Below are 27,647 nucleotides of genomic sequence, written 5' to 3'. Positions count from 1 at the left end.
CACAGACTGTCATGGAATACTCAGGAAGGTGGGATGTGTGAACAAGGATGTACCTCTAAAACCAGAACCACACGGCTCTTCTTTCTCTGAGGAATGCTTTCCCTCGAAGAACCAGGTTGCGTGCAGAAAATGTCAATAATTCGTTCCTATTAATAGTATGCCCACTTTCTGTGTGATCCATACTTGGAATAAAATGCAAGCAAAATTAATCACTTAAACTGAGTATTACTTCTATTGTGTGAAACCCAGAGGCAATGGAAAAGGACACAGTTCTCTCATTCCCCCTTCTTTCTTGAAGATGCTTAACCCGCCCCCGGCTTAGAGGGGTTCCTTCAATCCCAAGGGTAGTTCTCCCATTTTACAATGAGAATAATTGGGAGAATGGAATTCAATGTCTGCCTTTCACTTCTCAGCCGTCTTTGCAGGAACTTCTGTGTATCAGGGTAGCTCTGCTATGCATAATTCTCTTAGATCTTGATTTGCTATAATATATAATATAGATAATAATACAATGATCTTTCATCATTATAGTCAGATATAAACCCTGTAGTTGTGCAGTTTACTTAGAGTGAATAAAGGAAACACGACCTAGAAGTACCGGAAGGCATAAAGGGATTGACTTGGGACTGATCTGTAGGATACTGGCCTCATGGGGAAGATTTCAACGGGGCAATGCAGCAGCAGAGCCCACACGGTTCTCTCTGAACCTGGAATAGAAAGAGCATGAAACAAGTAACGGGAAATGTATTGTAAGGCCCAGCCTCGTCACACAGCTGCAAAGAGCTAGGGCTGGTGTCGATAAAAATCTAGCTCGTGTGATTTTGATTCCAGATATCGCTACCTTGCAGCTTTGTAGGATGTTTTCTTTCCCCTTTTAACTGGCCAGAACTGAGGAACTAAAACATGATTTGAAATGAGTGCCGATGCAATATTGGAAAATAGTGTTTCCACGTTGCTGACATGGTTCATGTTTCACTCTGGGCCCTGTAGTGGGGTTGAGGAGTCCTGTGTCCCAGCGGTCCCCAACCTTTTGGCAACAGGGACCGGATTCGTGGAGGACAGTTTTTCCACAGACGGGGGCTGGGGGATGCTTCAGGTGGTGATGCAAGTGAAGGGGAGCGGCAGATGAAGCTTTGCTCACTCACCCATCACTCACCTGCTGGGCGGCCCAGTTCCTAATGGGGGTTGCGGACCCCTGCTGTATCCCTCCCTGCTGAGCTCTAGGAAAGGGCGCCGGCAACCAGGAGTTATGTGACAACTCAGTTTGCCTCTGGGTCTTCTGGGACCAGGGCCAGGCCAGGCAGGGGCTACCTGGCCCTTCAGCGATGACCCTGGGGGCACTAGGAAACCAGGTGCATGGCTATGGAGGTACAGGGCCGAGAGGTTTGAGGGAGGTGACCCCAGATGCTGCTCCAGGGACACAGCTGGGGAAAGGTGGTCCCCACAGATGGCTGGCCAGGTGCCACTCTTTCTGTCATGACCGAATGGACACATCCTGTGAGGTTATATGTGGGCTCTTAGGAAAAAGGCCCCAGGATCAAATTAAGTTAATATTTGCCTAAGTATCTTGAGAGAAAAATGTAGTCAGTAATATCAAATCATAATTTGTGAGTTTTCAAAAATAGGAAGAGAGGATACTCCTTTTTCTTTTTCTTTTCTCTAGGCCCTTTTTCCATCTTGATTCTAGTTTACCCAGAAGAACGTTATCCCCATTTCAGTTGGGGCACAAAACAGATCCCCTTGGGATTAAGTAAATGCCAGGTCTTAGCTCACCCTCCATTCAAGTTACCTTCATAGTCTTTCCCCCAGAATAGGAAAGAGCATCTATCTAGATTTTATGTCCAGTTAAAAAATTCCAAGCTTCTATCGTTGGGTAACCATATTTGTTGTATATTTCCAAAGGACTTTATTTCTCAAGTCAACCTTCTTCACATTTGAAATAGAGACATTAAATTACCATTAATATATTTCCTTGCAGGAAATAAATTGAGGCAATGTTACCTTTTGTTTTTGTTTTGCGGTACGCGGGCCTCTCACTGTTGTGGCCTCTCCCGTTGCGGAGCACAGGCTCCGGACACGCAGGCTCAGCGGCCATGGCTCACGGGCCCAGCCGCTCCGCGGCATGTGGGATCTTCCCGGACCGGGGCACGAACCCGTGTCCCCTGCATCGGCAGGTGGACTCTCAACCACTGTGCCAACAGGGAAGCCCAACGTTACCTTTTTAAAAAAATTTTAGAGAGAAAGATTGTTCTTTATTCCTGTATGAAAAAGGCTTAGTGACAGAGCACTGGGCTAGGATTCAGAGCACCTGGACTCCCACCCCATTTCTGGCCCCCGACCTGTAGGTTATGTATGCTCTACACCACAGCCCACCTGACCGGAATGTCCTCCTCTGTAAAATGAAGTCTTTGAACTAAAGGTGGTTACTGGGTCCTTTCAGCACCGACCAAGCAGACATTAATTAGGCAAAGCGAAAATGGTTTGGTTTACCTAGAAATAATCATCCTGCACTTTCGACTCCTGGAGTTTTCTCTTTAGTTGCCACCACTTCTGTGAACATATTTCTGGGCACCTCTGAAGGCGCAGGTTCATGTATTCTCAGCACTGCGACCTGAAGGGGGAAGTTGAATCCTGTGACGGGAGCATGTCCTCCTATGTCACTGGGGAACCGGGTGGAGGGATTCTCCCAGGAGCCTTTGTACCCAGAGAATTCCCATCACTGAACGGTCCTGAGGGGCCTCTCCTTTGCCTCTGCCCTAATGTGGGTTGTAGTTTTGGTGAGTGATATTTAGGCCACTTGGGTTCTTTCCTCCTTTCTTTGGCCAAAAGCCTGATTGAAGCAGCCAGCCAAAAAGGACCCAAGGACATTTTAGCCTCTTGAAAACTTTTTTTTTTTTCCTTCTGGCTTTGAAATGCAGTCTACCAAGGAGATAGCTGCATTCAGACCTTAAGGGAGTCACAGCTCATGCATCTTCCTTTCTTCTCCATCTGGTGTCCCAAGGGCTCCAGCCGTGGGTCCATTTCATGGCATGTAGGGCTGCCAAAACCTTCCCTAATTTATGCCTTAATCACTGTTGTCCAGACAATAGGCTGTTGCATACCTGGAATTCTGTGGCTGGTGTCATTATTGTCTTTAAGGCAGTGTCTGGAAAATGAAGATTATAATCTTAACCTCGCTACCCTATTCCGAAAACGACAGTCATATTCACAGATGCTTTCTGGACATTCCAACCAGGCTTAAAGGGCTTTGTCCTCATGGCTGGAAGATCCGCCTGGTCAGACATGTGAGGAACATTGCCTTAATTATACAGAGGAGATTTCTAAACTAGAGGACAGGAAACAGGCAGTGGTCATAAATGGAACAATACCTACTAGGAGAAAGCACTGGAAAATATTTCACATTAATCTGCCCTAAACTATTTATTTTCTTGTTCGGCAACCTTTGCCATCACCTGAAATCTCTTTCCTCTGTACTTCATTCAGCACCTCTTATATTTGGCCTTTCTTTATTTAGATTCAGGTTTCCTTACCATTAATAGGGTGTCTGCTGTGTACCAGCCACCCAGCTGGGCACACTTGTGTTTATCCCGGTTAACAAAAACAATGGCTTGGGAGAGTAGCTGAGGTTTAAGGAGTTTGAACTCTTTGCCTAAAGTTACATGGTGAGGCTGTCGAGGTAGAAACCCAGGTTTCTGAGCTGTAAAGCCCGTATGTTTCCTTTGTAGTGTCTAATGGTCCTGAAATAGGCTATACATGAAGGGGCCTAAAATGTATACCTTTTCTCCATTTCTGGAGTGTCTCAGCTTATCTTTGGAAAACAGACCATCAGAAAATTGTGTTCTAGGACCAGATTATCTTGGCTTCTCTTAACACTGCCATCAGCTTTACAGGAGCGTTTGCTGCGAAGCTCAGTGTTGGCTATGGAGGGGGTGTCGTCAGGGCCTGGTTTATGTGCCGTCTAGAACCCTCCTGTGAAGACACACGTGAAGTTTCTCTCGGGGTCCAGTACTAGGAGAAGCTGCTTCGAACGTCACGTGTCCACAAATCATGTTAGCAGTGGTGCTCTGGTGACGAGGACCCAAACTGTGGCCCTTTGCCAGCCACACTGGAGCAGCCCATATCGAGCTTGTTTTGGGAACCAATGCTATTCTTGGCTTCGACTTATTTTCCTATCTCTATTTTCCCTTTATCTCCATTTTCTCATTTCTGTCATTTCATCTTTTATTATTCGTACGTACAAACTGCTTCAAAAAAATTTTAGGGCTGTTGCATTTTATTTTATTATTATTTTTAAATTTAATTTTTATTTTATACTGGGGTATAGTTGATTTACAATGTTGTGTTAGTTTCAGGTGTAGAGCAGAGTGATTCAGTTATACATGTCTATATCTATATCTATATTCTTTTTCAGATTCTTTTCCCATTTAGGTTATTACAGACTGTTGAGTAGAGTTCCTTGTGCTATACACAAAATATTTAAAATTTGTATGGAAAAGCAAAGACCCCAAATAGCCAAAGCAATCTTGAGAAAGAAAAATGGAGCTGGAGGAATCAGGCTCCCTGGCTTCAGACTATACTACAAAGCTACAGTAATCAAAACAGTATGGTACTCACACAAAAGCAGGCACATAGATCAATGGAACAGGATAGAAACCCAGAAATAAACCCATGTACTTATGGTTGATTAATCTTCGACAAAGGAGGCAAGAATATACAATGGAGAAAAGACAGTCTCTTCAATAATGGGTGCTGGGAAAACTGGACAACTGTGTAAAAGAATGAACATGCTTTGACATTGAAACAGCAGAATGTGATCTGTTCCTTAGACCACAAGGAAGAATGGTCTCTTTACCTCTTAGCGCTCAACTTAGTCAGATCACGTAAATTCTATGTGGCCAGACATAGAAACCTGAACAGAAGACACTACCAGTACTACTGGGTGCAAACTCTTAATTGACCCCACAAGTATGATGAACATACTGTTAACTTATAATTAATTCATCTTTCACTAAGAAGCTGTTTGAAATGTGGATAAGCGGAAGGGGAAAATCCGGGCAAAAGTTATCCTTCACTTTGACAAATTCTGAGAATGTAGCTACAATTCTGTTTGACAGAAATTGGTTAAATTACATCATGTTGTGTGGTGATGACATAGATCTCAATAGTGATATTTCACGTTTACATACACTATGCAGTCTTTTTCTTCCAGACCTCAAAGATGTCTCTCACTGATGTAATAGCTTCACATGTATATAAATGAAAAACGTCAGCATTGAATATCTGGCATTAGCCCATCTTTAAATAAAAGAAAATTGAATTCAGCATCCCTGGGAAATAAGGCGTACCAGGCATCTGAATGTTCTGGATAAACATTCTTTCGTCTTCAAAAGAAATTTAGTGATTGTTGATGGAAAGCCTCCAACACAAATCACATGATTCCCTCGCTTCCTAACCGAGGATTTTTTTTTTTTTTTTTTTTGCGGTACACAGGCCTCTCACTGTTGTGACCTCTCCCGTCGCGGAGCACAGGCTCCAGATGCACAGGCTCAGCGGCCATGGCTCACGGGCCCAGCCGCTCCGTGGCATGTGGGATCTTCCCAGACCGGGGCATGAACCCGTGTCCCCTGCACCAGCAGGCGGACTCTCAACCACTGTGCCACCAGGGAAGCCCCCCGAGGATTTTTTGAGCCTGTTCTACTGACTTATCATGGTCCAGGGCACCTGCTCTTGGACCCTGGCTTCAGGATGGTCCCCTTAGAGCTCCCTGAGGTCTCGTGCCCCTGACACCTCTGCTACCCCTGGATTGAGATGTTCAAGAAGTAGATTGAGGGCTGGTCTGTTTTATCTTCTATCTCCTTCCTCAGCTGACAGCTCCCGTGTTCACTTCCCAACCACTTTACCCCTGATGGTGTGGAGGTGGCCCATGTCCCCGGAGGTCGAGGCTATCAGCTGTAGGGCAGCCACTCGACCCCCTCAGTTCCTGGATGATGGGCCAGTGGGCACACTGATCGGTGTCTGACCCCCACACACTGGTCAGGGAGGTTTGCTTTGGGAGAGGTCTTCAGAGGGAAATCTAGGGAATGTGGATGAGGTTTGTGTCCAGAGGAGTAGCCTGACCGAAATGGATCGTTCTAGTGACGGTGTATGTGATGAATTAGAACTAGATGGAGAAGACCGTGGACTCACGGGGTCCTAATTTCCATGGACTCTTGGTCGTGACCTAGATGGGAGGGAGTTGGTGGGAGTGGAAACACAGCGCAGGTACCCTGCAGTTAGACCTCTCTGCCTCCTGCTTCCCTCACCTGGAAGAGAGTGTCGATCCCAGAGGGAGAAAAAAAATCCTTTGTTGGTCCACTGGAGAAACGGAGAAGGGGCGAGAAGAGCTGAGTCCCTGGCTAAGTGTTGCCAGGCAGGTCTTTGTACTCTGGACCAACAGCCCGCAATTAACAAATAAATACACAGGAATCACTTCAGTTGTCTCTGAGCGGGGAAGAACTGCTCATAAATCTGTTGGGTTTTGCAACAATTGACAGGGGAGTGAGGCTGTTATTTCCCTTGTACAGTATTGTTCTCAGTGCTTGTTTAATCATTGTTAGTGTGAAATCATTTCTTCTTGGACTTTGTAGCAGTTTATTACAGAGGTTGCAGATAATCATCAGTGTTGTGTATAAAGCCAGTAAAGGAGTCAAGCAGTTGTGTGTGTGTCTTGACCAAAGTAGGTTCTCATTAGGAGTTGCTAAGTTGATGCTGATTCGTCTGGGTTTTGATTTTTCTCTCCCTGCTTCTGACTATACCTTTATAAATGTCATCATTGTCACAAAAGAAAGTATAAGGAAGTGGAGGTCCACCTGCGAGGATTGTTTTCTTTTGTCCAGAAATAATAGCTGGATGTTATTTGTAATGGTTCTGAAGAATCTTCACGTTTTTTAAAAATACTTTGTTCCAAGCATTGTTTTCACAGGAGCTACTGAGAAAAAAAAAAGTTTATTAAGTGGTTCTACAACATTAAGACCTGCTTAAACGTACCCATCTCAGAAGCTTCTGTGACCCCCTGGAAGTCTCCCCAAGAAACGAAGCAGGGTAAAGTGACCCCCAGCTTCTAGTGCACATGGGGTTTTTATAATGGATGTACACTCCTGTCTCCTCTCCTTGGAGTGTGCCTTTCTCTTACTTTCTTTTATTTTTATTTATTTATTTTTTTTGCGGTACGTGGGCCTCTCACTGCTGTGGCCTCTCCCGTTGCGGAGCACAGGCTCCGGACGCGCAGGCTCAGCGGCCATGGCTCACGGGCCCAGCCGCTCCGCGGCACGTGGGATCCTCCCAGACGGGCGTCCCCTGCATCAGCAGGCGGACTGTCACCACTGCGCCACCAAGGAAGCCCGGAGTGTGCCTTGCTTAAAGGCAGGGATTGTGTCCTGGCCACCTCTGTTTTCCCCCAACTTTCTAGCACAAGGCCTGGCACACACCAGATTTAATGATCCGAAATTAGGAATGGATTCGTGTCCACTTTAAATTACCAACCCATGTCAGTTGAATGTTTTGCTAAACATATCTTTCTTAAAGCTTAACCACAATGATTCACGATGTCGATTTTCAAATAAATGCCCCTGCAAGAGGGAAAGTGGAATAACCGTTCGGTGGCCAGACTGTGCAGAGGTAAATTTGAGGGGGCCACAAAAAGGGTCTGATAAGTTCAACCTGGGCTTGAGAAAGATCTGCACATTTTTCTTCTTCTAATTGTTTGCCAAATTCACTCCTCTTACGAGAAAGCACAGCTTTCTAATGATTAACGTCCGGGGTTGTGGGAAGGTGTGTTCGCAACAATATGAGGCCTGTGTTCCCTCACATGCTCATCTGTAATACCAGCGTGAGTCTTTTCTGATGAGTGACTAGGGTTCTGAGATAAGCCCTTCTTTTTATTACAGCTGATAACGCAGGATTGTACGAGGGGGTATTACCAACTAGTGAGAGGTTTTGATATGTCATGGAGGTTACACTCCCTCAGTCCCCTGTCTGGGCTCCCCAAATGCCACCTGAAGTTGTTTGTTGACAGCATTCATACCCGGACATTTACTCAAAAGTAGTAGATTATTTTTCTCCTCTTCTCCCCACCCCCTCCACCATATCACCTATAACACTCCTTCCTAAAGAGAAATTATCTTCAAAATTGCCAACGTCTCTTATCTGGAGATAAGGAACAAGTCGGTCATCATATTTGCCTTGTCCTTTCATTCATAGAGCTGCATAAAAACTATGTCACCCAAAGCCCCGTGCAGCTGCATACTCTCCCATTTCAAGATAACATAAAATATCACATAATCAATTATGGAAATATTGAAATGGAATGTCAGCCTGGAAACCTCCTCAGAGAGCCTTAAAACAAGGAAGCAATTACCCGAGAGGGGTGTTAAAATTACAATCAGTCGAGAAGTCTTTACCGAGGGCCAGCGGTGGGTCCAGACCTGCCGGCCTGTGTGGGGAGGGTCACCCGTGTGTTCATCACCGGGTGAAGACGACCCTTCCCTCCACGAGCCCTGAAGGAGTCACTTTTGCTGTTGTTGTCCATGTACCAGAGACACCGGCCAAAAGCAGACACTTGCAGGAGTGACGGCACCACGGTCAGTCACGTGTTCCTTCATTTATTTCACAAGCTGGGGCTGCACTGGACCCCCCACCCCCACCCCCGGGAGCTGCGGCTTCCAGGCTGCCCTGGCCTCATGGAGTGAGATAGATAAGCACTTAACAGTACTCGGTGGAAACAGAAGAAATGATGACATGAACGGCACAAAATACAAAACCAAAAATGAAGGGCTAGTTATGGGAAATAGACATGCTCAATTTCATCTATTCCTGCAACTTCGGAAGCAGCAGAGGACCCAGGAAATACAGATTTTCAAAGCCAGTCCATCTTCACACACACACACACACACACACACACACACACACACACACACACACACACACATATACACAGTTAGGAATAAGGTTTGAAAATGATACACTCCACTCTTTTTCTGAGCGTGACACACAAATGTATCCTTATTTGGAAGTGTATCCTGATCACAAAAGAAAAGAAGGCCAGGGAGAGTGAGGTTTCTTATCTTACAACTTGAACAGGCTTTGATGCTGGCAAACTGTTGCCATGAGTATTCCTCTCGTGTTATATACCGAGGACAGGGACCACCACATGCACATGAGGAGGAAAAGCCCCTCGATGTGATGGCTCCAGGAGACAAGCTGCTTTCAATGGTCACCCCACCTTTTCTCCTGTCATACACGGCCAGAAGAGCATCTCTTAGCTTTTTCATGTTTCCACCTGCAAGATGGGAATCATAAATCTTCCTGCCGTGTAAATAGGTTCTTAAGCTGGAATCGCGTGCAGACGTCTTGAAACACGCTTCGAGGTTATTCCCCAATTCTTGGCAACCTTTGGGTATGATAACTGTTTCCGGGGAAACGATCTCAAGGTGTACTATTTTCAGCTTCCCTGGAAAGAGCGCGAAACTAACAACTAAAGCTTCACATCACAGAAGAAAATGCAGGGGAACTGAATTGCCGCCGTGGACTGATAAACTTGAAATAAGACGCTGATAGGGTATGAGCTGGAATGAAGTGTAGTAATCCCAGTAGAACCAAGTGCAGTTGGTTCTGAAGTTGCCCCGAGCATCTGAGAGGGACGGTCCCTAAAAACTGCTGGGCGTGAGGACACCGATGTTGTTCGGACATGTAGCTGCAGCTTCCGGTGTGAGCTGTGCGCAGAGAGCAGCAAGGTGGGTCTCCTTCAGCTGCCGCCACGGCCCGACGTGGACACACAACACTGGAGCTTTTCCTCTGAAGAAGGATGAGCTAGCTCCCTCTGTCACCAACCCACTCACCTGTGTTGGTGAGCGTTCTCCCCTAGGAGAGTAATTTCCACAAGGTACGGACTGCTTCTACCTTGTTCACCATTATACCCCAGACCCAGCACTTAGACTCAACATTAAATGGCTCTGAACATCTATGCACTTAAGGAGTGAAATTCTTTTGGTCAGAACAAATCCTTTCTGACGGAGATGTTTGGGGATGTCTTTTCCTGATCACAGAGCCTGACTGTAGCTTCAATCTCTGCAGTTACCTTTTTTCCTTCTCAACAGGATCAATATGGTCTTCCAACTGGGAGCCTTGTGTTTGGCATTGTTTCTTCATTAGTGTATTGTTTCACACTTTATTCATTCCATCCTCAAGACAAAAACTATCTCTTGTATTTTTAGGTGGGAAGATGAGGCTTAGAGAACTAAATGGCTTGGCCAAGCTCTCAGAGCTGGAAAGTGCACAGTTGTACCTCGAACCCTTGCTTTAGTCTAAGTTCAGTACTGTCTTGTTTTCTAGACTCATGGAAATAGTCATCCCTAAGCTCCTATCACTGGTAATATATGAGTGGAAACTTCCTAAGAATCACCCAACCGTCCAGAATCTCATTAAATATCTGCTTAAAGATGAATTTGTTATAAGTGAGTTAAGTTAATTCAGTTTAGAAAATTCTAACGCCTCTTTTTCTTTTTTAAAAAAATATGGGTATAGTTGATTTACAATATTGTGTTAGTTTCAGGTGTACAGCAAAGTAATTCAGTTATATATATATATTTTTTTCAGATTACTTTCCATCATAGGTTATTACAAGATACTGAATATTGATTGTTCCCTGTGTTATTACAGTAAATCCTTGTTGCCTATTTTATTTAGTGTATATTTGTTAGTCCCGTACTCCTAATTTATCCCCACAACTCTCTGCTTCCCTTTTGGTAACCATAAGATTGTTTCTTATGTCTGTGAGTCTGTCACCTCTCCGTGTAATTTGGAGACATCCTAGAGCTTGAGAGAGAGAAAGAGAATCCTCTAGGTGTACCAGTTAATAGGTCTCTGAGACCATATTTTCTCATAATGTAAATTGAAGAAAATGATGCCGGTTCTGCTAACTCCACAGGCAGGTTCGCTGAATTAAATCTAAAACAATATGCAAAACTCTTCAAAACTGTTACCTGACATCTAAATGTCAGGTGTTGTTGGTATCAATGTGTGATGTATTGGGGCACGCCAAGATCTTTGGCTGGTACGTATTACGAAATGAAAAGAAACTGTCAGAAATAGCCATGGAAATGGACCAATATGCCCTCCATGTTTGACCGTGGATACGTGGCCTGTACCTGAAATGCGTATGTTACTGTCATGAAAGAATGCGGTCCCCTGGGGGGCGACACCATGTGGATAAAATACTCACCGTGATGCAGCCCTCTTCATTTTACTCCCCACTGCCATCCTGTGAGGGGGGTACTGTGCTCGGCCCATGTTTCAGATGTGGAAACTGAAGTGTAGGGGGTTTGTGGGAAAATTGTCCAAATCATAGAGCAGGTGCAGGTGGACATCAAGACCAAGCGTGGTGGTTGTTCTAGTCCAAGTCTCGCACAACGTGGACTTCGGGTGAACACTGATGACAAACAACGGCCGTGTGCCTCTAAATTCAAGTCATTTGGGCTGTCCTGCCGATTGCCTCTCGTATAAATCCTCACAGTTGCTAATATCCATGTCCTATTTCAGCTTGGGCTCAATGTATTAACCTCTACACAAGCCTGGGCTATTGGGGGTCATTCTTCTTATTTTTGGGGGGCCTCTCACTGTTGTGGCCTCTCCCGTTGTGGAGCACAGGCTCCGGACGCGCAGGCCCAGCGGCCATGGCTCACGGGCCCAGCCGCTCCGCGGCACGTGGGATCCTCCCGGACCGGGGCACGAACCCGCGTCCCCTGCATCGGTAGGCGGACTCCCAACCACTGCGCCACCAGGGAAGCTCTATTTGGGGTCATTCTAATGGGGTCCACTGAGGAGAGTCTGAGGCGCCTGGACCTCCCACAAGCAAATGCTAATAGATCTAATGATAGACCCATCTAATAGAGTACCTTTTCCTAGCAGCTCATTGATTATGAATATTTAGTTGAAGTATTTATATGTGGCCTAAAAAGTATTTGTCCAAATGAAAAGAATGATTTTCAGGAGGAAGGATGGAAATTCTGAGCATCTGTGCTTCGGTGGTCCTTCCTTGCTTATAGTGGGTTCTCAGGTAAAAAATCATGCAAAAAAAAAAAAAAATACTGAGTTACAGTGTCATTTTTTTCTATTTCTTTTACAGGTTGATGACCAAATGAAGCTGCTTCAGAACTGCTGGAGTGAGCTCTTAATTCTCGACCACATTTACCGACAAGTGGTTCACGGAAAGGAAGGCTCCATCTTTCTGGTTACTGGGCAACAGGTGAGTGTAGACACCAAAAAAAAAAGTGTCTTTTTATTAAGCACGTTCAAGATGGCAGGAATTTAACTAGGTCAGGAGCACTTTTGTGCTTTGAAAGGGACATTGGCTGCAAATAATTTAGAAAAGCTGACTTGGTGTGCTCCGTTCCTGCTTGGGTGATTACGATGAAACTTGTAAAAGCTGGCGTGATCACAGCCTGCCGCTTCCAGGCTTCTGGGATTGAAAGTTGTGCTTTGAAGGGTCAGAACAATTGCTAAATCAAAATTAATGGTTAGTACCTAGGGTTTTTTCCTCGAGCTTCTGCATGAATCTACCACACTTGTTTGTCTGCCTTTTAAAAAAAAACCTTAGAAATGGTGGAATCCTCGCTATTTTGGAATCATGTTGGTGGAAGAGACCGATTCATAGATCAATCATCTAAATATTTGGCCTAATGGCAAGCAAGTGAGAAGGGAAGGGAGTGTTAGTGTTAGTTAGTAAGAACCAGTCATTATTGAAAAGGAAGGTGGAAAGAGGAAATGACAGCGAGGTCCTGCGCTCCTTTCTGAATAGATATTTGTTCAGTCAACAAATATTTACTGAACATCCTACAGGGTCCAGCCATTACGGAGCTTAACACTGTCACAGGAGAAACTGACAATAATCAATAATCCTAATAAATGTTAGAGGTCAAAGTGCTATTGAATTTTTTTTAAAAAGGAACTGTTGTGTAAAGGAGAATCAACGTACATCTGTGGTTGTGTTGCTGAGTGACCCTTGGGTTGCAGTGTTAATAGGACTGGTTGGTTGAGCCTTATTGAGAAGGTGAGATTTGAGCAAAGGTTTGAAGGAAGAGAGACGTTTGACCTTCTGGGCACCTGGGGGAAGAGAAAGTCTACTTAATGGGCCTAATTCCAACTTTACAGGATTTTGGCCTGTCCCTCCCATTTCTTTTTTTTTTTTTTTGCGGTACGCGGGCCTCTCACCGCTGTGGCCTCTCCCGTTGCGGAGCACAGGCTCCGGACGCGCAGGCTCAGCGGCCATGGCTCACGGGCCCAGCCGCTCCGCGGCATCGGGGATCTTCCCGGACCGGGGCACGAACCCGCGTCCCCTGCATCGGCAGGCGGACTCTCAACCACTGCGCCACCAGGGAAGCCTTTTTATAACTGGTGTGTTATTAAAATGGATGCAAGGAAGGCAGAGATCTGTTTACTCCATTGGGCTGTTCCAGGCATGCGTTGAACGGTGCTTCGGGACTCGGGCACTGTGATCTTCTACATCGGCCATAAATGTTTATGTGCTGTGAAACCCCAGCAGTGCATATTTGAAAATGAAAGGCTGTCTCCACATCATTTGCTGAATTATAAATAAACCACATGTTCCCAAGCAAATTCAAGGAAAGCATTCTTTCGGAGTTTTTGCGGATTGGATCGGTCTCATCACTGTCTGGTCTGTGCTTTCTGCACTATTCATGAGAGAGGCTTTCCAGAATCAAGCCTCAGTGGGCTTACTTCCTGATCTCGGGAATTTTTGTTGAGTCTTTTCATCCCGTGGCTCAGGTCTTTGGGAGAAGTGTACCCATTTTCAGAGTTTGAATCACGGGTCTGACTCCCAACCCCCTCCCTCCGAAACCCGACTGGGAGCTGCATTAGAAGAACAAGACTCAGCCCACAAATTAATTTGATTTCATCCTCTGAGTTCCAGAAATCAAATGGGTTTGTGTCATTATTTCGCAGAGCACTTCCGTTCCTGCTCTTTCGAGATGCTCCTTATTCCGTGTTTCATTTTGCCTTAAGTGCTGCCCCTGGGTAAAAGGTAATTACCATGTAAAAAGTAGAGAAAGTGCATTTCTTTCTCTGGTTTTCCAAACCAAGAACAGTCAAGGAGTAGATGGCATTTCTGGTCCTTACTATCAATTATTGCGACTTTGCGTTTTGCCAACACCACGGAATTTCTTACTTAACCCTTAAGTTAGCTCTGTTAGTTCTGTCTTTCAGTCTGGCTTCTGTAAGTGTACATTGAATAACCTCGTTGAGCCAAAAGGAAGTCATGATTATCAGTGACGTTAAGCACTGCCAAATCAATTCCAAATATTGAGCATTTTATCACTATGACGAGAATTCGTTTCTATCCAGTATTTTAAAAATACACGCACACAAAACATGTGGCTGTACATATAAAACAACAGGGGAGGATGTTGGTGCGCCATCACAGTTCAGTATTTGCATATTGTAGCTAATTAACAGCTGCTGTAAGATTTTCCTGAGGGAAAGGACTACCGGCACCTTATTCATTACCTTCTATTATTGTGTATCGTATTAAAAAGACAGGCATCTTACAACATACAAGTCATCAAAAATTGCAGCTATTAGAACTAAAAGCAATTTAGCTACAACTGTTGCTACCTTCATGATGAGTGAAATTTATCCGAAGGGGATATCCGCTTATAGTATTTCTTCAATATCTCTGTTGAATTGAATGGCACAAAGATTCCACGTAAGAGAGCGATAAATTAATTTTACTAAGTACATAAAAGACAAGGCCAGCTGCTCCTGAAATGAGGGCAAACTCCGCATTCAACAATGAAAATATAATTATGTTTGTAATAAAATGTCAGGAAGTTGCCAATCTGGGCGCTGTTTCAGGAATAAATCACTGCCCCTCCTTCAGAGCCACGCAATTTGATAAATTATCCTTGAAAGAAATGTCATCAGAGCCCCCATTTCATAAGCATGTTTGGGCTTTCAAATTAGCGTGTAAATAAATGTATAGCAATAAAGTTGTTGGCGTCACAATTGATTTCCTGAAGTCCTTCTCACTAAGTACAGAATCCTGTGAAACCATTTCAGTCCCTTTCCATTAGAGCGTGTTATTTTCCAAGTATGAAGTTCTCATAGTTGAACTTATTTCATACCTGTTCAAGTTACACACATAGCAAATTTTAATTAACCCATATTTTTTAAAAAGTTAATTATTTCGAGTCCTTTCAGTTACAATGTACTACATTTGCAACTGTGAAGGTCTAGTATTTGAACTTACTGCCTACCTGTTAGAACCACAGACATAGCAAAATTGAATGAACCCCATCTTAATAATAAAAAATCAATTAATACCAACATATTTCTGGCTTATTTTAGTAGTACACCTTCCTGGTTTAGGGATCCACTAGTGATTTTTATGAAAATGTGTTACGTACATGGACTTCCCTGGCGGTCCAGTGGTTAGGACTCCACGCTTCCACGACAGGCGGTGCAGGTTTGATCCCTGGTCCGGGAACTGAGATCCCGCGTGCCACACGCTGCAGCCAAAAAAAAAAAAAAAAAAAAAAAGTGTTATGTACATTCTAAGCTACACCAACGATGCTCTCAGCAATTGATTCCAAGCTTAAGTTGGCAGTGTTGTCCCAACTACTCTCATTTCTTGATAACAATGGAAGTGGGTGTCACCTTACTAGTATCCAGCTCAAGTGCCTCCCTGAGAGATGGGGGCACGAAAGATGGACCCTTCTTGTGACTACCCAAGGCTCTTGCTTCGTCAGTGGCTTCACTGGCCCACACCCTCTCCTGTCTTGTCCCAGGTTTCCTCTACCTCTGGCCCTGTCTGCCATTCCCAATTCTACCCCAGTTGCCCCTATAGGATTTATATTACTATCATGTGGAGTAGTTAGACCATGTACGGTTTCTAAGGGACTCAGAGCTCAGCCACCCCTGTTAAGTAAGAAGAACATCCTTGGAGTAGAAAGTTCTCCTGTAAGAGAGCTGGTACAGTGATGGTTGGGACATCCCTGGGAGTGCCAGGCAGGTGACCCTCACGTGGTCCGTGACATCCTCTGCTTCCGGCTCATGGTTCAGGCTGCCTGTGTGCTGGCCCTTCCTTTCACACAATCTGCAACAGAAACCACAGGCGCACTTAGGACAGTTGATGTTTGAATTTAGTGGGGAGATGCGGGCACCTGGACCAGGCGAGTAGGACAGTGCGGTGGTGATGCGGGGGCCTCCCCAGGACACGTACAGACTGGAGCTTTTTCACGTGCAGTTGATGCTCTATAAACTGATTGACACCTCTGGGGGGGCCGTCTTTCCACTGACTCATAATTTTTCTCACTCTCAAAAAAAGGTTTCTGTACACTCAGTATTCTCAAGTTAAAGCTGAAAATTCAACTCATCATATTTACACAATAAAAAAAAAAATCCATCCTTCCTTGTTTTTAATTGCAAATTCTCCTCAAGGGACTCATTCTCCTGCTTAGGAGGCAGCCCTGTGCCTTCTCCTAGAGAAGCAAGTGCAGTCAATTATGGTAATGAAATGTCAATAAATATAAAAATTTAATACAGTCTGCTCCGGGTGAGTGGCAGATGAGGGCTTGCCTCCCAGACAAATTTGCTGCCGCTGCAAATATTAAATGCACCTAAAAGAGTATCTGGTTGCCTGAGAGCTCGCCAGTAAAAGGAAAAAAAAAAAAAAAAGGATGGGAGCGTCAGGTACCAACTGGGCTTTCCCATTATGCTGTAATTGCAGCTGCAGAGCCAGTTCCGCCATTGATAGCCACCCCTACATTTTAACTTATTATTGTAAATTGAACTTTCAGTGTCCCCGTGAATAATCTGAGACGGATGCATTGCAGCCCCTTTTTTGGTTTGTTTGTTTCAATGAAGAGGGAAATACACCTTTTTTTGTTGTCTGAATCAAGACATTATTCTTCTCATCAATAAGATCACTGCTGTCATTAGAGAGAAATGTATTGACAATCATAGGCAAGTAGCTAGTCTTTGTAGCTTTTGAGGAAACAGCAAATCAAAGAGTAATCTAAATGTGATTGTCTCATCCTCCGTAAGCATGCAGTCTTGAGCAATGATTACTTTAAAATGAAGTCTCTTAATAAAATTAGAAACATATCTCTGCCTTCACTTGCCTCGTTAATCAACTTCATGTGCCTATAGAATGCCACCCTGGATTCACTTCTTATGGACAGTATATTTTTCTCTGAACGTACTCATGAGCTAACAATTTTCATCTTAGGTGATGACGCCACTTCGCAGTAGGAAAAAAGATAAAGGTATCTGCGTGTACCATTGAGGCAGTCAAGACCTGCTTCCTACAAGGCTTATCAAAATGATTAGATGGATCAGGATGGTTATGATACAGTTTATAATAATAGAATGTGTCTCAAACTGTTTTCGTGGGGAAAGTCCCCTGTGTTATGAATCTATACTGCAACCTGATTTTACCCACAGTGCTTAAAAGTCTCAAGGGAAATATATATGTATACATATTTTTAATATATGTGTGTAGACATATATCCATTTTAACGTAAATAATAAATAAATATAGAATTTCCGGTTCTGAAAACCCCCTAAACTGATCCTGTGTTGCAGGTGGACTATTCCATCATAGCCTCACAAGCGGGGGCCACACTCAACAACCTCATGAGTCACGCACAGGAGCTGGTGGCAAAGCTTCGTTCTCTACAGTTTGACCAACGAGAGTTCGTGTGTCTGAAATTCTTGGTGCTCTTTAGTTTAGGTAAGGAATCCTTTCCTCATAAAAATGACTAAATGATACTGACCTTCAAGTGTCTTGAGGTCCATCCGTGTTTTTGTTCTTGCAAGATAATGACCTTCTTTTCTAATCGTGAAATCTTCCAGCTCAGTTATGTTTTCCTGTGTGTGTTCCTGGCCGAGTCGTAGCCCTGTAGTGGGTGGTGTGGTGTACGGGGAAGGAGTTGTGACTGGAGTCCTGAGTGTTCTTCCCTGATGGGTATGATGAGTGGGTGACGCCACGACAGAGGGTGAGGAAAGACGCAAGGTGTCACGTTTTGGCCACCTTTCTGCTGTCGGTCGTTTCTCTGCACCCTTTGTTTCAGCTTGCAAGCTCCTGCTGTTTTTGTTCTTGTAAAATATGGTTGGTCATTAAAAACCTGTTTCCTAAATCTCTATCAGGATTAACTAGAGAATGTTTATAACCAGATGCACCACTATGCAAGCATAAAAGATGACGGTTGTCAGGGGGAAAGGATGCTTCTTTAGGAAAGCTTTGGAGAAGAAAGATAACTAAGCAAGACAGATTAGCTAAATCAAGGCTCCCAGTGAGTCAGCTGAGAAAAATCACCACTGCTTGGAATAAAAAAAGGATTAAGGAGATGGATTTTTAGCGACTTCAAAGGAACAGAGTTTTCTGCCTGTCCCGTACTTGATTTCTGTATTTTGTTGGCTTAATAAAGCCAACTTAAATAAACTTTTTGCCAAGTCCGTTTATTACTTATTGGCAGACAGCTGAGGGGGGCAACTCCCCTTGAATGAAAAAAATGCAGAAATCAGATTTACCAACATATGTTTTTTCTTTAGTCTTCAGTTATAAGATAGTTGTGAATTCATATCCTTAGAAATAAAACAATAAAACATACTGCAAAGTAAAACAGATGTGTCTACACTCCAAATTTGGTACTTTCGTTTTAAAATGCCTCTTGACAGCACTGCACAACTGTTGCTAATAAAGGGATAGTTTGAAGTAATAGAACCAGAGTTAATTTTTCACATGTAGTCAACATTTAAAAGGAAAGGAACATTTTCATATTTTGGAAAATGTGATAAATATAGCAAAAAGAAATGTTACTGAAAATTTAAAAAGACAACAGAATTTCATAGATGTAGTGTTCAAAGGTTTACCATGCCAGCACTGGGTCCTGTATGGTTTCTGTATTAACCACAAGAAATAGGAAAGTTCTATTTAACTAAGTCTACGTGTTTTACTCAAGAACAGTTTTTTTAAAAATCAAGAGGAAGATAGCATAGGCCTGCTTGCTGTCATCTCACAAATTATTCTGGTTTATGGCAAGATCTTCGTCTTTTCAACTCGTACGTTTGATCGGTAATTAAATGAAAACTGTGGTAATGTGTGTGTAAGAAATCTTACAGCGTCTTGTTGATAAAATATTTAAAGAGATTCATCTCACTTCAGTGGTATTTTAAATTAGTTGAAGAACTGCGTGACATTGGAAGATGTAGAGATTAACCATCAGCCGTGTTTAGCTTTCATCCCTTTTATCGTTCCTTCATTATTTTTCAAAATTACTATATCTCTGCCAAACACTAGGGATGGGTAGTCAGGATGGGGTTGGGGTGTTCCTGAAGTGCTCTCAGCACTCGAACCTCACAGATCATCTTCCTGAACAGTTGGGTCGTGTGTTTACCAGAACCTCAACCACACAGAACTCTCTGGTTTAATAAGGGTGTTAACTGTTTCAGGATCCTGGGCACCAGGGAATAACTAGTTGAATGTCCCTTAAAACTATGTCTGTTTGTTGTTTAAGGAGGAAAGGACAGCATGGCTTTCCGATCGATCAGAGGTAAATCAGGTTTGGCGAAGAGTTTATTTTTTATTATTATTTTTTCGCGGTACGCGGGCCTTTCACTGTTGCGGCCTCTACCGTTGCGGAGCACAGGCTCAGGACGCGCAGGCCCAGCGGCCATGGCTCACGGGCCCAGCCGCTCCGCGGCATATGGGATCTTCCCGGACCGGGGCACGAACCCGTGTCCCCTGCATCGGCAGGCGGACTCTCAACCACTTCGCCACCAGGGAAGCCCAAAGAGTTTATTTTTAAAGAAGCAAGAATAAAGTAACTGGCAGTAAAGTTCAGGTAGTTTCCAATTTGTGAATGGAAAGCTTTCCTCCCCCATAGAAACAATGAATAATCAATCTTTGGGGGACAAGAACTTCATTGAGGGATGTGGATAATTAACCTTTGGGTACCCAGGCCAGCCTCCAAAAGCCTGTTTTACCTGTGATGGGAGTGAAATCATACCAGGACCTCCCTCGAGAGCTGAGCCTGTGCCCCTGAGTCTGAAACCTGCTGTGTTCTGATCCCAGCCCAGCCTTGAGCCTCTGGGATCCTGGAGGAAAACGAGGCTTCTGTGGACTGATCCAAGGCCAGGGGCTGTGTGGGGAGAGACTGTGTGCTCTTGGTGAAAGGTGAAGCAGGGTTTCCTGATGGACGTGGTGAGACAGTAGGTGTGAGTGCGTGCAGGTACAGTCTCCTAAGCCTCATGGATGCCTGGGGCAAAAGCACGGAGGCAAGAGGTCAAGATGAGCTCAAGGTCTCGGGACTCTTGGGAGACCAGTATGGCTTGAGGGAAACGGCAGATGTGCTGGAGAGGCAGGTGAGAGACACTCCGCAGTTACTGAGCACTTCCTGTGAACAGCCACCGAGATACGGCTGTGACCAAAACTGGGTACCACGGTCTTCATCCTGCAAAAAATCTAGCCAGACGGCAGGATTCTTTAAAGGGGGATGAAGTGCGTCGCTGAAGTTGATTTGCCTTCCTGGTAGTCGTGTGGGAAAGGGACTAGAAACTGTGTTCCAAGTGGCTTTAACGCCCTTGGAGACAGGAGTGAGATGGGGTGTGGACACGTTACAGGGTGCAGACCATGGGATGTGATGGGGTTCGGAGGAAACAGCTGGGATGCGTCTCGGGGTCCTGGGTGCTTCAACCAGAATAGGAAACTCTATAGGAACGGCAGCTGATTAGTTGAGGTCCAACCACCTTCCTTCCAAAATTCATCCTTCACTGAAGCTGGGTCCTGATTTCATGAAAAGCTTAATGACAGGACTAAAGTAAAAAGTACAGTTGACCAAAATTCTTCCACTCTGCTGCCTGATTTTTTTCTCCTCAAATAGTACCCGTGAGCAGACATCAATTGGGTAAGCTGGTTGAAAAAAAAGGGAAAAAAGTGAAAAATGCCCATCTCCCAGGATATTCCTCTGTGAGTGATATAGCAGACTCTGGAGGCCCAGTCTTCGTTGGTTGGAATGTTTTCTTAAAATCCTATTACTCCCCCCTCCCCCTGACCCTTTTTCTCACCTAACTGTGAGATACTTTGCATCCATGGAGATAATTCTAAGTTGGCCAGTTAATATTGACGACCCAAGAGAGGCCAAAATAAAATTTTTGTTTATTTATTGGTTTGTACTCCCACCTTTTAAAAAGGAATCAAAGTGACTGATGAAATATGCTGTCACCAACCAGGGCAGAAATAAATCTCATAGAGGAAGAGGTGTGTGGGTGATCCCCAAATACTGTCAATATCGCATGCATTCCAAAGACCAGTAGAATTCCCATTCACTGTATCTCCTGAAAACAAATGCAGAGCTGGGAAGCAGTCACCTGGTCTTTAACTGCAGCTTCCTGAATGATGTCATTCCATGGTCAAGCCCATCAGGAATACGCATGTGGCCTAAGTGCTCAGAGCAGCAAGTGACCAGAACGTGCTGGCTAAGAGGTTACTCCGGCTTGGGATTTTCTCAGCCTTGAGGCTCCGTGGCTAGATGCTGCCGGACTGTTGTTCGATCCCAGGTGGCAGGAGAAAGTGGAGGCCTATTGCATCCTGTTTCCCCTGATGAGTGGCCTTGACTCGTGGTGAGTTATTCTCTTCTCTGGTCAGCCAGTATTTCTGAAAGCCCTTTTTCATACTCAGCTGAGTTAAAGAGATTGTTTATTCTCTTTGAGAGGATTTCCCCAGCGTAAAAAGGAGATTGGGGTTAGAAATTGTCCTTGATGTTTCTCTACATCCCAGATTTCTAGCACATTGCTCAGTACACCGGAGGGGCTTAGGAAATGTTGCTGATAAAATAGATGCATCAGTAGAGTTACTTAGTTTTGTTTTTTTTTTTTTTTGCGGTACGCGGGCCTCTCACTGCTGTGGCCTCTCCCGTTGCGGAGCACAGGCTCCAGACGCGCAGGCTCAGCGGCCATGGCTCACGGGCCCAGCCGCTCCGCGGCATGTGGGATCTTCCCGGACCGGGGCGCAAACCCGCGTCCCCTGCATCAGCAGGCGGACTCTCAACCACTGCGCCACCAGGGAAGCCCTTAGTTTTTTTTTTAAGCAGATACTTTATTTAATGCTTATTTTATATTGGAACATAGTTAGTTGATTTCCAGGGTTGTGTTAGTTTCAGGTGTACAGCGGAGTGATTCGGTTAGATTTACTTAGTTTTAAACTCAAAGCAAAGCCTTTACCAAAGTAGCTCGTGATCTGTAATGGGAAGTGGTTAAACTGCAAAGTCCTATCCAAGTGCAGGTTAGTTTCGGAGACTAGTTTTTCCAAAGAACTCTCTAACAGCTGTTTTCTTTTTTTTTAATTGAAGTATAGTTGGTTGACAGTGTTTCAGGTATACAGCAAAGTGATTCAGTTGTGTGTGTGTGTGTGTGTGTGTGTATGTATTCTTTTTTAGATTTTTGTCCATTATAGGTTATTACAAGATATTGAGTATAGTTCCCTGTGCTATACAGTAGGTCCTTCCTGGTTACCTATTTTATATATAGTAGTGCTTATATGTTAATCCCAAACTCCTAATTTATCCCTCCCCACCCCTTTCCCCGTTGGTAACCATAAGTTTGTTTTCTCTGTCCGTGAGTCTTTTTCTGTTTTTTAAGTAAGTTCATTTGTATCATTTTTTTTTAGATTCCACATATAAGTGATATCATATGATATTTGTCTTTCTCTGTCTGATTTAACTTCACTTAGTAGGGTAATCTCTAGGTCCATCCATGTTGCAAAATTACATTATTTCTATTACCAGTTTGCATTCTGCTCCTGGCCTACCCTCTGACACATAGTAGGTTTTTAAGAAGTATTTATTGCATTCATAAGTGAAAGAAAGCTTTTCCTTCCAACTTCTAGGTTAAAAAAAAAAGTAATGGGAACTGGAAAAATTAGTTTAAAAGAATGCACAAAATTTGAAGAAAGGGAGACTAGAAAATAGATCCTATAAAACGTATTAGACAATTTGACATCTTTTAATTTTAGAAAATAAGGATATGTGTTCACATTGTGAAGGGAATTCTTATAAGGAAAGTAGAGACTAAACAGAATCTTCCCCTTTGGGAATAAAATAATTAATGGAATTAAGGACCGATGATCGGTATTTAGATTCTGTTGGAATTGTGACACTCAGCAGGTCAGATATCAAAGTGAGCTGCAGAAGGAGGGAGCAGGAAGGCTTTTCTTCTGTAGTGTTAACAATAAAATACTTCAAGCGGGTAAATCATTTACTCTTTCCCTTCCATTTTGCATTTGAAATAAAAAAACTAGGTGATTTACCCCCAACATTTTAGGCTCAGAGCCAGGTCTGGAACTAACAACCCCAAATTCCAGTCCGTGTTTTCTCTGCTACAGCACACTGTCCTCTTCAGGGACATATGAGCTCATCAATCAATATTTTTAAAAAGCTCCCTACATCCTAAGGCACCATCTCTACAGACAGAATGATGTAGGGAATTGGGACCATCATCTGAGGAATATGGACCAAAAAGAAAACCAGCCTCTCCTGGGTAAAAGCAGGGAACTGCTTTACATGAATTTCCAATTTTTACTGAATATACTAAATAATTGTGAAGCTTTTTACTTCCCTTGGTTTCTAAATGTGAGTTGTTTGCATGTGTGTGTTTGTATGTCTGTATGAACTCTGGGTTCAGGATTTCAGCAAGCTTGTTGAAAGCGTTTGCCTTAGAGCCTTGGTACCTCCCTCTCGGAGAATCCCTCCTTGTGATTTTGTTGTTGCCTCTTAGGTTCGTCGTTTTCTTTGGACCACTCACTATGCATTAGGAAAGCGGCATGACCATAAGCCTTCATTACTTGTATGTCTACTTTCTATCTATTTGAACTCTGATGTTCAAAGGAGAAAATTAGCCAAAGTAAATAACTTCACGGTCATTGTCTGCTTCCCCTTTTGGTGGTCTTCGGCATTAGAAACCCTGAAATAGAAAAAGAGGAACCATAGGTGTCTGGGAGGTTCAGGGCATGCAGCTCCTTGGTGGGGAGGGGAAGAATTAGTAAATTCTATCTTCAGGTACAACTTTCCGCTTTGCTAAAGGGTCCACCCTGACTCTTGCAATATGATGTTGACATTGTTAGTAGTAAATAAAAGTGCACCGTGTTTTCTAGCTGGAGAATGTGGATGTTAAGTTCGTAGTCTTTTGGGTTAAGGAAATGTATTTTCAGTCATTGGTTTTCCAAAGGGCTTAGTTTTTGATAGGATAGGTATTTTTTTCTTGTTTGAATTTTGTCCAGTAATTCTTCTGCTTGGGCCTTTAAATAAAGATCTATCTTTGTTTTCTTTTCCTACATATGTCATTTCTCCTCCTGGCTTTCAAGGTCAGAACGTGGCCAAGACGCATTGAAAGAGCTCCCCACAGAGCAGAAGGCCAAGCAAAATGCCAGTAGGGAGGTGACCCACATGTAGTCAGGGCCTCTGTGCAGAGCTTAGAACTTCTGTCACATAAGGGAACTCTCATCACTGTCAGGACCAGATTATTTATATCTGTAGATTTCAGTTGAAACATGAAGGCTTTCTAACGGGCCAAGAATTGCAGAGCAGCTATTGCCCTCACATCTCATTAACCAGAGGCCACAGGACTTGCAGGAATAGCAAACATTCCGTCCTTAAGTACGCACACAAAAGGCTCCTGTGTTACCGGCCTGGAGACCATAGCAGTTCAATCCTGGCCCCCTTAAGGGAGGACTCGGTTCTTTTGCTGCTGGATGAGAAAGGCCACCTTGAAGCTACCAGCACAGATGGCGCGTGCTCTCCTATAATAAGAGAAGACTTCACCCACCTTGCACACCCGCTTCCTCCCTTGCCCCTGGGTGTTTGCAGCCCTGAGGAGGGCGGCAGAGGAGGGTGTAACCTCTTTGCTAAACTGCATTCCAATTGCCAATCCCAGTCCAGAGGTCAGCACAGCATCAGTGTAAGTCCCCGCCTCCTGGGGGGAGGAAGCAGTTTTCTCAGTCTCCCCTGATGATTGGCGAGTTGTGGGGTGGTCTGGTTGTTCTGCCCTGGCTGTGCCCGGGCGTCCCGCCCTCCCCTAGCTGGGCATCCCTGGCAGGGGCGCACACGTGGACGCAGTAGAGACACCGTGCTCCATCCCCCGGCACTTCTAGACTAGCCTGGAAATAGCCACTAGCGCTTTTGGAGAAGGGAGTGCCAGGGGTTACGGAAGAGGCTGCTGGTTTTGCCCACCTCTCCAGAAGAGGTCCAGCAACTTGTTGGGTCTGAGGGTTTTTTTGCCATCGAACTGTGTGCCCCTGTTGAGTTGGAAGGGGTGGTGGACGGGGGCAGTGGGGGGAAGAAAACACAAATCTAAGAAAACAGGAGCAAAGGGAAACTGGAATGCCCCTTTGCTTTTTTGCAACGTTAAATCCAGTTCATGAAAGAGGTTTCCAAATCCAACAGACAGATTTGATCACAGTGATTAAACACTGTGTTTGCAGTGCCTAAAGCAGAATGAACTGATCACTTTGTCAATCAGAAAAGTGTATGGACCGCTGTGGAGCAAACCCACGGCCAAGCCAGGACGCGTTTGAGGGCCCATTCCCATCCTCAGCTCACAGCCTCCCTCCAGAAGCGCTGGAAAAGCTTCTGAGGCTGGAACACTAGCAAACATTTGTATTTGTGCATCACCACGTATATCTGAATACTGTATTAATTCAATTCTGAAACAAGCACAACCGTCCGCGTGTCATAAAACTCTGCTTACAAAGTAATCTGCATAAAAGATGAAAACAGCAAAAACCAACCTTCCCGTGATGTGGTAATTGTCCTTCCTGAGGCTGGTCACAAGATTTGCTTTATTGTAGCCTTTCTATACTTCACCGTGCAAACCCTCACACGTGCACGCACACACGCACACACGCTGTCACCAACTGGCCTGCAAAGTCTAGTGATGGATACATTCCCCTCACATCTTTACCCAAGTGCATTGGTTAAATTGTTCCTCATGAAACAGATAAGCGAAAGAGAGCTCCCTGGGTTCTTCTTAGAATTAGCATTCAATCTCGGTTTTTCCCTTTCCGTATATGATACTCTAATTTAGAAAACCACTCACTAGACACTTGTCAAATAACCACACTGATCTCCATATTAATGCCTGGCTGATATATATGTAGCAGAGGGTAATGCTGGCAGATAAGCATTTCCTAAAATTTATGTAATCATTTGAAATTCAGAAAGGATTGATTAGCATTCAAGGGATACCCGTTCAATATTTACACCATAGAGATTTCACAGAAGCAAATAATGGTACATAAAGTTAATGCTTGTCTTAATTAAATGCAGTGTAATAGGTGTTGTGTGGATTTTTTTTTTCTTTCAGTGAGCAAAGCAGTTTAGCAATGACCAGATATCATTCATTTTGGAGTTCTAAGTTTGAAGTGAATCGATACGTATTTACAGCCATGGAAGAAGTGATTATCATTTGTTATCTGCTGCCACAAGAATATAATTGCCCAAATAGCATTTATTTAGGCATATTTCTGAATAGCTTATACCTGAAGATATTTATTATTTTTCAGTTGTTCATACTAATATTGTCATTTTGCTAACTACTGCTATTTAGTGAGATGATTTTTCAGAGCTGTATTGGCCTAGAAAACTGGGAATAACCTACGAGGAGAGTGAATGAGAATGCTGAATGTACTACCTGATGTTTTTCCTGCCTCAGTACTGCCAGCTGCTCTGTTAAAATCCCAGAATAAAGTGGCTGTCTTAGGGACTTCTCTAGTGGTCCAGTGGTTAAGACTCTGCCCTTCCGATGCAGGGGGCGCGGGTTCAATCCCTGGTCAGGGAACTAAGATCCCACATGCCACGCGGCCAAAAGCAAAAAGTAAAAAGTAAAGCGGGGGCTTCCCTGGTGGCGCAGTGGTTGAGAGTCCACCTGCCGATGCAGGGGACGCGGGTTCGTGCCCCGGTCCGGGAAGATCCCACGTGCCACGGGGCAGCTGGGCCTGTGAGCCATGGCCGCTGGGCCTGCGCGTCCGGAGCCTGTGCTCCGCAACGGGAGAGGCCACAGCAGTGAGAGGCCCGCGTACCGCAAAAAGAAAAAAGAAAAAATAATAACATAAAGCGGCTGTCCTAGCCTTGACTCAGAAGAGGTTAGCTGGTTAACGTGGTCAGTTCAGGTCCTGCATACGAGTTAGCTCCGGACCCCCCAGGCCTCAGGGTCATTCTAGAATGGAGCCAATCCGTGACTCACAGCCAAGTCATTCGTATGCCTTCTTTCTAGTTGACTGATAAAATCCAGTCTTGAGTTCTGGGTAATATTTGGTTAAGACAGACCAATTCAAGCCAGGAACCAAGAGCAAATATAAAAGATGAAGGCCTTTCATTGCTTTGAAGCATTCAATGACAAAACATACTGAGTGCCTACTATATGCAAAACCATTGCATTCGGTGGTATCTGAGCGGGCAGCGCAGTCTTTCCAAAGAGAAGGAAGCGCCCCACGTGGTACAGAACTTCACCTGGACACTGCAGACACCCTTCCAGAAAAGGCACATGCAGGACTGCACTGCCTGATGCACCGGTCGTGGCTGCCCAGCCACCCCCTTCCCTCCTTC

At 44.3% G+C, this 27,647-nt stretch overlaps 1 protein-coding gene across 5 annotated transcripts in view; it reads left to right on the top strand.

Annotated features, from left to right (window-relative positions):
• The window catches only part of NR5A2 (nuclear receptor subfamily 5 group A member 2), a 117,532-nt gene that overhangs the window by 50,803 nt on the left and 39,082 nt on the right, over nucleotides 1–27,647 (top strand). For all 5 annotated transcript variants that reach the window (XM_073799949.1, XM_073799966.1, XM_073799961.1 and 2 more), the window contains exons 5-6: nucleotides 12,161–12,280; nucleotides 17,635–17,782. In XM_073799949.1, coding sequence (XP_073656050.1) covers nucleotides 12,161–12,280; nucleotides 17,635–17,782 — 268 coding nt within the window. The remainder of the gene's footprint in view (nucleotides 1–12,160; nucleotides 12,281–17,634; nucleotides 17,783–27,647) is intronic.

This window comes from Tursiops truncatus, chromosome 1 (assembly GCF_011762595.2).
Source record: "Tursiops truncatus isolate mTurTru1 chromosome 1, mTurTru1.mat.Y, whole genome shotgun sequence".
NCBI lineage: Eukaryota > Metazoa > Chordata > Mammalia > Artiodactyla > Delphinidae > Tursiops > Tursiops truncatus.
Note: the sequence above shows the minus strand (reverse complement) of the source record. Positions and strands in the feature narration are given on the sequence as shown.